Genomic DNA, 11705 nt, shown 5'->3' with positions numbered 1-11705 from the left:
TTCCTTCATATTTGATTTTTCTTTTTCTTGCTCGGCGGCATGCATGTTTATATATATATATATATATATATGTATGTATGTGTGTGTGTGTATCTTTCAGCATCACAGCTTACTGAGCCAGATGTACTTGGAAGCCATTAGTATTTTGTTTTGGTTATGTTTGATATATAACAAACAAATTAATGTTGATTATATATAACAAACTAATCACAGAATTATTGATTATGTGTATTTTCTGCCGGTGGCTGGTGGTGGAGCCTATGATGTTGATTATAGCTTTATCTGTTTGGTATACGAGAAAATATTTGTTAGAATAGGCAAGAAATTGAAATTGTAGGATTTTTTTTTTCCATTACCAGGATTCCCAACCACTTTGTTTAGACAAGTTTTTTTTGTTTCTTCTACTTTTTGAGAACCAGAGACCATATTTGCATTTTCTTCCTCTGTTTTGGGTGACAATTGTGAAGGGATAGAACGAATTGAGCAGCAGCTTAAAATTTTTTATTTTTTATTTTTTAATTTTTAACTATATCTTTCTCCGAAAATTCACCCAATGTGTACATAAAGGAACAACAACATTGAAGGAAAAAAATTGATAACAAAAATCTGAGTACATTGGTAACAAAAATCTGTTCCCCTGTGAATATCCACATTTTCTTAATGCATATTTTGTTGATGATTTTTTTATTTTTTTGATAATACATTCTTAATGTAGTTTTGATTTAGCTTCTCATTTATTTCTAATTATGCGTACCACAAATTTGAGGACACTCTCATTTGCTCTAAAACAACTCACTCATCCTTGTGAAAGCAAATATCCTCCAAATAAATCATACAAGCTCCACATCTAGAGGCCTGGATGCCTTAAACTAAATTTTCTTTGATAAAAAAAAACACACAACTGCATATGTGCGCACCCAATTTGGCTAATTCATCAATTTTTTGGGGCTATTTGTTTAATTGTCCTTGTCTTAGATCTGTCTGTTTGTTTTAAATTTCTGAGAGCTGTTTCATAAATATGCATTGGTTCATAAATTTCAGAATTTCAGAATTTAATGCAACACATATCATAAATATGTGTTTTGGTTTCATAAATGACTTGAGTGGATGTGTTTTGGTTTCATAAATTTCAGAGTGGATGTGTTTTGGTTTCATAAATTTCAGAATTTAATGCCTAACTAGAACATCTCTCATGTTTAATACAACACATATCATAAATATGAATAATAATCATGTGTGTCAAACATGCATTGGTTCTTTTAATAAGAATGTCAAATTGGGTTTTGTGTCTAATGTTAGATTTACTAGAGCATCATGAATTAGATATGAGCACTCAATACTACATGTGACATACAACAGCAATATAATCATTGGAAAATAAATGATGATCATGAGTAGAGAAGGTAGTTCGAACTATATTCTTTTCTCATATCTTAGATATAAAAGATTACTAACAGAAAATAAATACTAAATATATAGCATATTAAATTATGAACAAGAGAACTAATTTTGATTTTATATAGCATATTAAATATATAGAATAGGTAATATCATCCTGATTTTACATAAGGACTAATTTTGACTATTTCAACTGGCCCTTTAAAGTAAATCAAATTTCTGAAAGAGTTGTCTTTGGTGAATCATGATTTCAATAGAAAATGAGTTCCCAACCACCATCACAATCTCCAACAACTACAAAGAGTAAAGGAAAAGCTTCCCAAAACTCCCAACCCTCACAAGGTTTAAAGGCACATTGGGACACAAAATCTACTGAAATTTTTGTCAAACTTTGTGTGGAGCAAGTGAAAGCAGGTCACAGACCTGGTACGCACTTAGATAGGGTTGGTTGGGAAGCAGTTATTAACAAGTTCAAAATTGCTACTGGAAAGTCATATGTTCGCATTCAGCTTAAAAATCGTTGGGATACCTTAAAAAGGAGTGGGGTCTTTGGAAAAATCTATTGAGAGGTGAGACGGGGCTGGGGTTAGATCCCTTGACTGGAGCTATCATGGCATCTGATGATTGGTGGAATTTGAAGCTACAGGTTAGTGAATTATGTTAATTTTTTTTTCTTGGTCACTTGTACTTGAGCTTTATAATTTATATATTTGTAATATTTGTCCATATTTTGTTATAGAGGTATCCTGATGCGGCCAAATTTCGTGAGAAGCCATTGACATTGGCCGATGACATGGACATACTATTCTCTGATGTTTCTGCAACTGGTGAGTGGGCATACACTCCAAGCTCTGGAGTGTTTCTTGACACTGAGGGATCTCACACCCCACTTGGTGATGATACTGATACGGAAATTCATCCATCTGAATTGAGCAACCAATGTCGTCGCCAAAAAGAGGGTCCATCCAAGAAACAAAAGGGGAACAAAAAACAATCGGTTGCCGGTGAGTTGAGTAAGACACTTAATCGCATTGTCGATGCTGTGGAGGCATCATCTTCAACTGGTACACAGAATGCTTCTATGCAAAATCCGCACACAATAACTGAGTGTTTGGCTAAGATTAGCACAATCTCTGGCGTTAGTGAAGACGATGACCTTTTAATTTGGGCTGCAAGGTTGTTCATGAAACCCTCACTTCGTGAGTCTTTCATGGCTTTGCCTAATGATGTGTTGCGTTTGAAGTTTATTAATCTCGAAATTGCTTTGGAAAAGGCTCGCATTCCTGGTTTTCGTGATTAGTTCATTGTGCGAATGTGTGTATGTTTTTTTTTTATTATTTTAAAAAACATTATTAGGACTATCTTTAATTAATTTGGCTTGATGTTATATTTATGTTTGCCTCAGTGAATTATGTTTAATTTGTGCTATCACGGATGGAATAGGAAGTATTATTGCAAGTTGTGCCTTCACGGATGGAATAGGAAGTATTATTGCAAGTTGTATTTGGCCACTTGTGTGTCATGTGATTTTGCAAGTTGTGATTTTGTCCATTTGCCTGCAAGTTGAAAAGCAATTTTAAAAAGATATTATTTAAATGATGAATATTGCAATTACACTGTCTATATATAGTGTGGTGGTGAACTTGTTTGCCATTCCGAATTGTTAAACAACCAAGAGGCATTTCAATCTTTGCAGGTATTCAGCTGATGTTTGTTTAATTTTATTTTGTGTCTATATTCTATTATTTTGTGTGTTAAATTAATTTATGCATATGATTATTATGATCTAGGTAGGCTATATTTATGCATGGGTCAGTGAGAATGATGTATGGGGATCTGGCAAAATTATTCTGGAAGAGTTCATATTATATTATACATAAATAGCATCCTAAGTTATTTATAATTAGCATATTATATTATGCATAAAATTATTTATCATATGCATAAAATTATTCTGGAAGAGTTCATGTAATCATATTATATTATGCATAAAATTATTCATATTATATTATGCATAAAATTATTCTGGAAGAGTTCATGTAATCATGGAAGAGTTCATATTATATTATTCTAATTATTATAATTAGCATCCTAAGTTATTTTCTTACCTAAAGTACTTTGAAAACAGGACTTTAGGTGATGTCTTGAATTGAAAATACATTTTCTTACCTAAAGTCATTTTTTAAAAATAAATCATAACAACTTGCATGATAAATAAGTTTTGAAACTACTTAGGTTTGGTAGAAACTCCTACTTTTATATTGTATTCACAACATTTACCCTTATACAATAGGAATAGGTGTTGATTTTTTACCTTAATTTCTATACAGTATAAAGATGGACAATTTCAATGATGATGGTGATTATGATAATGATGGTGATTATGATAATGATGACAATGTCGCTGGATCTTCACAACAACCAAATCACCCGTATGGGAATCCCTACTTAATGGCAGCAGCAGTGGCAGGAACAATTTATGCAGAAAATTACCTAAATAAACAACCATGTAGGACATCTGCTCTCACAGGACATCAATGGATGTTAGAATTGCAACATGGTAATGCTACAAGAATATATGAAAATTTTAGAATGGACAGGGATGTTTTTTATCAATTGTGTAATTTATTAGAGACTAACTATGAACTACAAAGTGGGAAAAAAGTTGGGGTTCAACAACAAGTTGCTATTTTTGTATTTATTGTTGGTCAACATGCAAACAATAGAAATGCTCAAGAAAGATTTCAATTATCGGGTGAAACTATTTCAAAATACTTCCACTCTGTTTTAAAAGCGTGTGTGAAAATGTCCGTGGATTGGGTGAAGCCTTGGCAGAGAAATGGGGTTCATCCGTACATAAAGAATAGCCGAAAATATTACCCTCATTTTAAGGTAACTACAAATACTCTCTCTCTGTCTCTCTCTCTCTTAAAAAAAATATTTTCTGATATTTTTTGTATGTAGAATTGCATTGGGGCAATTGATGGAACACATATCAAAGCTCATGTGGAAGCAGAATACTTACCCCGTTTCATAGGTAGGAAGGGATATGCTACACAAAACATATTGGCAGTGTGTGACTTTGACATGTGTTTCACATTTTGCTTGCCTGGTTGGGAGGGAAGTGCACATGACACGCGAATTTTTTGGGATACAATTAGGAATCCAAACAATAATTTTCCATATCCAGAAGGAGGTATGTATGTAACACAAATTAAGATTTATTCATTTATTCTATATTAGTTATATTTGTAATGAGTTCATATTTTACTTTGTAGATGAGTATTATTTGGTTGATTCTGGCTATCCAAACACAAAGGGTTATCTTGCACCGTACAAAGGGGAGAGATATCATTTAGCTCAATTTGACCATCGGCCTCCTCAAACTGCACATGAAAAATTCAACAAAACACATTCATCACTCAGGAGCATAATAGAAAGATCATTTGGTGTTTGGAAAGCAAGATGGCCTTTTGTGAAAGATATTCCATGCAATTATAATTTTGTTTGTCAACGACAACTTGTTTGTGCTACTATGGCGATCCACAACTTCATTAGACGAACTAAGTTAAGGGATATTCCATTTGACTCTTATGATAAACATATTGAGTATGTCCCTGTTGACGAGGAAACAGTGGTAGGAGAAGACCGACATGGGCATCCAGTTCGTAATGATGATTATGAGATGGATTCAAGAAGATATGAGATTTTAATGTCAATTTCTCAAGGAAATAATTATTAAAATATAATAAATTTATTTTTGTGTAATATTTATTTCATTGTATTATTATTTAAAAATGATAGGGTTATGTTAATTTGGTGTTGGAATGATCTCTTAATATGTAATTAATAGCAAAAAGTCTAGAAAAATTCAATTTACAACTAACAAGGGTAAAAAAGACATTTACACAGCAAAAAGCTACTTCACAGCTTATTTAACAAACACTACTCAGCAACTTAAATCTATAATCCAACAGCTACACCAAACAGATTAACAGCTTCTGATTAAAGTCATAAGCTATAATCTGTTAAGCTATAATCTATAATCTGTTTTAACAGCTACACCAAACGGCCCCAGTAAAAGTGGCCTGCCGACCACTAATGTTGGTTCTTTCCTGCAGTAATAGAGAACAAATAGAGCACAAACCAAAGTATTCTCAGGGGATGTTTGTCCACCTTGTCTCTCCTTATCAGCAAACAGGTCAAAGGAGGGGTAAGCTTGATTCGCAAGCCACCAATCGATGCAATTTCATTGCGTGATGACTTATGAATCAATGGACACAATTTCAATAAATGGTAAGCAAAGACCAACAAAATCTCCTCCCTATCATGGATTGATCAAGGGAAGTGGTTGACCTTGGAAACTTGAACCATTTCATCACTAACAAGTATGAAATGAGCCAAGTCTCCATGTGTTCAATTAACGTCCAATTGAACACCAAATCATTTTATTATCTTGGTCCATTTTATTCCAATTTTAACACCTCTTTTAATTATCTTTACATTCATTAGTCATTTTAGTCCAAAATGAGCATTAAGTCTACTAATGGAGAGAAGTGTCAAACAAAGGGTTGTTTTAGGCATGAGAGAGATGTCATGCCGTTGGTAATGAACCTCCGAAGAGATTAAACCATTTAGCACAACGTCCTTAATCTCAAGCTTAAACAAACAATCGGTTTGAAACCACTCTCAAAGAAAAAGAAAAACCAAGAAATAGGGAGGTTGCAAAGATGCTTAGAGGTGAACACAAGTATGGAAAGCAAGAAACAAATGCTATCAACTCAAATAGGTTGGTGGCTAAGGCCTAAACCACCAAGCCTAAACCACTAAGCCTATGAGGACCATTACACTACAAGCATACTATACAAAGCATGAATGAAGTTAACTCATAAAAACAATTCAAAACAATGCTGGAATTAAGACAAAAACAACTACAACAACTAGCTAAAATATTGAGGGATTAAAACTAGCACACAAGCACAAAGAGGGGAGGCTAACCCCTCCACTTTTGGGACTTCAAAACATGATTTTAGCCTCTGAAAATTAGTGGTAAAAAGCTCAAAAAAATTGATGAGAAGATGGGAAACACAAGGGCAAAGGCCTTAGAAACAAGGTTCAAAGAAGGGTTGTCAACCCCTCTACCTTTAATGGTCTTAAACCACAAGTTTCAACCCAAAAATATAGGTAATAAACAGCTCAAAAACAGTAAGAAAAGATAAGAAGAAGATAGTACAAAAGAATTAGAAGGTACACCTCTTGAAGAGGAATGATCCCTTAAATTTCCAGACCACTATTTCACACTCTCAAGTGCCTCAAGAGTTAAAATTCAAGCTCAAATCACCTCAGCAAGGAACTCTCTAGGTTTGGTTTAGATTGCCTAAGGCAAGGTTATGTAAGTTGCAAGAGAAAGAGAGAATTGTAGAGAGACCAATTTTCCAAAATTTTGCTATCTAAAATTTTCTAAATTCAAAATTTTTTCTAACCTCTCTAACAAAAGAGAGGGTCATTTATATATAAAAATATATGAAAGATCCTCTAAAATATCTATACAAACACAGCTGGAATGGTGCATGCATCTGTGGAGATAGCTATCAGAAAATATCTAGTTTTTTACACTAATTGTCGGCAGGCCACTAATAGTGGACAACAGGCCACATTAGTGGACGGCATGCCACACGAGTAGGTCTGCAGGTCCCTGGATGCACAGGCCTGAAAAACCACTATTTTGATCTAAAACAAGGTACAAGGTTTGTAGGTTCAAAACTGAGGTTTCCTATTAAGGAAGTCAAGCATTTGACAAGCGTACACATTCATTATTGAGTGATCAATCAGTGGGCCCAAAGTCTTAAGGGCCGTAAAAAATGGGGTGTTTACACTTGGTTAAACGATCAACCTCCACTATGATGACATTTTTTTCATTTGACAGTGGCAAACCTTTCACAAAATCCATGGAAATATTAGTCCATACTTTATCGGGTAGGGGCAGTGGCTATAGTAAATCATCAGGATGCGAACAATCAGATTTACAATGTTGACATGCATCATAATTTGTTATGAAGTCCTTGGTTGCAATGCGCATGTGAGGCCAAATAAAACTTGCGTTGCTGCGGTTCAATGTTTTATGATAGCCAAAGTGTCTACCAATCAGCAAAGAGTGTTGTGTGCATAGAATGGCATGAGGTAGTTGCGAAGAGGGACTCAAATAGATGCACCCACTTTTGAAAAGCACCCTATCACATAAGGAATACTGTGGCTAAAGATGTGATGGTAGTGAGCCCAACAATTGACTATAGAATGAATTGGTTGCTACCTCTTTCAGGATGTGATCTCCAGTCCGTGATGGGTAAGGACACGGTAAGGAATTCAAGCTCTCCAACCCATGAGAGGGCATCAGCACCGTAATTCTCTTTCCGTTTCTTGTACTCAATAATATAATCATACCCGTGTCACGACCCAAACCCGGCCCTATGGGTTTAGCACCGTAACCGGCCAGTAATCCGAGATTACCGAAGGCCTGCAGAACAGTAATGCAGTAAAACAGAGTACAGGGCCTGGCGGAAGCCAATACAGTAAATAAATAGTGTCCATTGAGCTGTGACAGTCTGTATGCAAAAAGGCTTTCATACATTTATACATAAACAGTACAGAACAGTATACACAATATTTACAATCATTCAGACTAGGGACTCGACCCTAGATAACAGTACAGTAACACTCGGTCTATACAGAACAGTAAAACAGTACAGAAGGGGGAATTGTAAAAGACCCCTAAGCCTTAACAGGTAGGCTCGGAACCTCGCAGTGAGGCACATAGGCTGGCTTGACAAAACTGGAGTCTAACCCACGCTCCTAGCTCCGATCTGGTGGCTGAGCACCTACATATATATATAAACAGTGAGCTAAAGCCCAGTGAATAACATAAAGCGTAAAGGGGTTTAGAATGAATGTCCTTACAGTAATGAAAACAGTTCAATTCAATCAGTATTTCAGTCGTTCAGTACAGTAAACAGTCATATGTGGTACATCCATTAGCATAACAGTAACAGTAGGTCTTGGAAGACCGAACAGTAATGATGGCCATCAGTCAGTAAACAGTAGTGGTTCCACGAGGGAACCGACAGAGATCTCTGTAACAGTAACAGTAACAGTAAACAGTAGGTGCTAAGGATGCCACAGTACAGTTCAGAAATAAAGGACATACATTCATTCAGTTAACAGTAATCAGTTCAGAAAACAGTACAGTTCAGTTGTTCAGAAGATAATCATTTGTGAACATATCTTTACACAATCGTTACTCACAGAGTTCTGGGCTACAGTATGCTAGAGCGTGTCTCCCCAGTTGCCAACCCTACACAGTTAACAGATTGAACACACACTAAGCTACACAGTTGGGAAATATCATAACTTAATCCCTAATTTGCCTTGGTGTGTTCTACAACGATATCCTCATCTAAATGTCTTAAACTAGGCCTAAGAATGCCTAGGATGGGATGAGGATGCAAAGATACACTTAGAAAACATTTCGCAAACTTTGCTGAAAATAGGGGCTTCGCTCGAGCGAGACTTTCTCCGCTCGAGCGTAAGTCCAAAATCAAAGGCTTCGCTCGAGCGAGGAATCCTTCGCTCGAGCGGTCTGCAAAACAGTAAAAGTACTGGATGCTGAGATTTTACGCGCGATGGTCGCTCGATGGTCGCTGGAGCGGAGCCCTGGACAAAGGTGCTCGCTCGAGCGGGGAACCCTTCGCTCGAGCGAGGAAGCCAAATCTGGAATTTCCAGATTTGCCTCCCAAGCTCAAACCAAGCATTCAACCACTCCAAACTCGACCTCTTGGGCCCAAATTCTGGAAAACATAACTAAATTCAATGTATAACAAGTTTCAAAGCTCAATTTATGAATTCAAGCCCCAAAGGTGAGTCAATTAAAACCATATTCAAACCCATTTTCAAGAACAACATTCAAACATGCATGAATGAGTTTTAAACCAAATTGAAGCTCCAAAGCTTGCTCAAATGAGCTCATTTCTTTCCAAAACCAGATGAAAACATGGTCCATAACAACAATATGGGCATGCATGTACTAATGTCCATGTAATCAACCTCAAAATACAACAATACTAACATGCATGCAAGAGATGAGCTTCAATCCAACATGTATGCACCAAAACATGGCTTAACTCTACAATTAAAGCATGAATTGTGCAAGAATGGATTCTAAGACAACAACAAGAAGATGAATATCCTACCTTAGTCTTGTGTTCAAGGTCTAGGAGTTCAAAGTAGCAATCAACACTTCAACAATTCTTCAATTAGCAAGCAAACCCAAGATGGAAGACAAGTTCTCTCACTCTCTCCCTCCCATGGTCGGCTAGGCTCAAGAGAAATGGCTGATGGAAATGTTTTGAGTCAAGTATGCAAGGCTCTAGCATCACTAGGTAATGTGCCACTAAGGGTGGCAATATGGTAAATAAACCAAACTCTTTAATTAGCTTATTTTAATCTAATTTAATCATACTTAATCAATTTTCAGATAATTGTACTATAAAATCACATAAATTATGAGGGTCATAGAACACTAATCGGTTTCGGATTCGGCCGCCGGTAAGGCCTTCAATTAGCAGTTTAAACATATGAACATGAACAGATAATCATACTGTCAACAGATAAAATGCAATTTAACTAACATATACTCAATCAATTCGGTTTCCAATTTCAGTCAGTCAGTTTAGTACTTTAATCAGTTCAATTATCAGTCAGTTATCAGTCATCATCAATTCCGTTTAGCAGTAATCGGTGATTATCGATAATCAATCAGTCCCTAATCAGTAAACAGTATGAGGGTTGTTACAACCCGAAAATTTTTGGCAACCACCGTGTTTGGGGCAGCATCGTTGCTCTAACAAACATTTTAAACTTCTCTAATCAGTGCGAACAGTGAAAGGTTTGCCGATGAGATATGATTGCCATTTGCAAATGGCCTTGACTATTACTAGCATCTCCTTCTCATATGTTGATAAAGCTAAGGCCGAAGGTTGAAAAGCTTCACTAAAGTAGGCTAGTTGCTAGCCCTGTTGTGATAAAATAGCTCTGATACCCACCCCACAAGCATCGTATTCAATCATGAAGGTTTGAGAGAAATTTGGTAATTAGAGGACTGAAGCGGCAGCCTCAGAAGTCCATTGGAACCCATCTTTGGATAATAATTGAGTGAGAGGCGCAACAATTCCCCCAAAACCACTGTTAAATTTATGGTAGTATCTAACTAAGCCAAGAAAGTTGCGAACCCCTCTAGTCGAAGTGAGGGTAGGGCACTTGAGAACTGAATTAATCTTTTCTAGATCGACGGCCACTCCTACAAAGGAAATAAGATGTCCCAAGTATGCCACCTGTGAAAAGTCAAAACAGCATTTAGATTGCTTAGCAAATAATTGATTGCTAGGTAAAACTTGAAGGACTGCACGGAGATGGCTGAGATGGTCGAACCAAGTTTTGTTGGACATCAAAATGTCGCCAAAAAAACTAGAACGAACTTCCTTAAGTAGGGTCATAACAAGTCATTCATCAAACTCTAGAAGGTGGAGGGGACATTTGTAAGTCGGAAAGGCATCACAATAAATTTGTAATGTCCATCATGTGTCCGAAAAGTAGTTTTATGAACATCAGCCTCTCACGAAGATTGAGTTTTGAAAAATACCAAGATCCATGCAATTCTTCGAGGAGTTCATCTATGATAGGGATCGAGTATTTGTCTTTGATAGTAATATTGTTGAGGGCTTGATAATCAACACAAAACCGCCAACCACTTTTGATGAGCAATACTAGCGAAGAAAATGGACTGGTACTAGGGCAGATCAAACTTAAGTCAAGAAATTCTTTCCAATTTTTATTTTTTGATAATAAAGGTACCGGTAGGGTCAGACATTCACAGGTTCCTGATTTGGTTGCAACGAGCTGTGGCGATCATGGGTTCGTACTGGTGGCAAGGTGTTAGGGATGGCAAAACATGCTCAAATTCAGTAAGGATGAGGTCGACGGGGTGGTCATTGACTGAAGTTGGGTCGTGGCTTGGAATGATTTGAAAAAACAAGGCCATTCTGTTGAGGTTGAGAAGTTCCTTATCACTCAAGGCGGTGGATGTAAATTGCTTAAGGCCTTGAAACATACAAGATTTTATCTCATTGCTAGAAAGAAATGGTGAGCTTACTGTAGTTACTTTCAATCGGTCCAAGGGTGGCCAACCCCTAAACCCCCAAAACCATTTGACAAGCCATTGCTGGTAAAACATAAAAATCTGCTTGAATTGAAAAGTT

The 11705-nt window shown here is 36.4% G+C and overlaps 2 protein-coding genes across 2 annotated transcripts; both read left to right on the top strand.

Moving 5' to 3' along the window:
• The first annotated feature begins 1700 nt into the window (after positions 1-1700).
• On the top strand, positions 1701-2802 carry LOC145798680 (L10-interacting MYB domain-containing protein-like). The gene is made up of 2 exons (XM_082887266.1): positions 1701-2044; positions 2138-2802. The coding sequence occupies exons 1-2, from the start codon at positions 2009-2011 to the stop codon at positions 2696-2698; spliced, it is 597 nt and encodes a 198-aa protein (XP_082743392.1). The 5' UTR covers positions 1701-2008; the 3' UTR covers positions 2699-2802.
• Positions 2803-3034: 232 nt separating this feature from the next.
• Positions 3035-5468, top strand: LOC114270970 (protein ALP1-like). Its single transcript, XM_082887265.1, has 4 exons — positions 3035-3094; positions 3729-4290; positions 4363-4594; positions 4677-5468. Exons 2-4 carry the CDS (start codon positions 3736-3738, stop codon positions 5138-5140), a joined length of 1251 nt encoding a protein of 416 aa, XP_082743391.1. The 5' UTR covers positions 3035-3094; positions 3729-3735; the 3' UTR covers positions 5141-5468.
• The last annotated feature ends 6237 nt before the right edge of the window (positions 5469-11705 follow it).

Source organism: Camellia sinensis, chromosome 9, assembly GCF_055761805.1.
Source record: "Camellia sinensis isolate YWXY chromosome 9, ASM5576180v1, whole genome shotgun sequence".
Classification (NCBI taxonomy): domain Eukaryota; kingdom Viridiplantae; phylum Streptophyta; class Magnoliopsida; order Ericales; family Theaceae; genus Camellia; species Camellia sinensis.
This window is presented reverse-complemented; position numbering and strand designations above follow the sequence as displayed.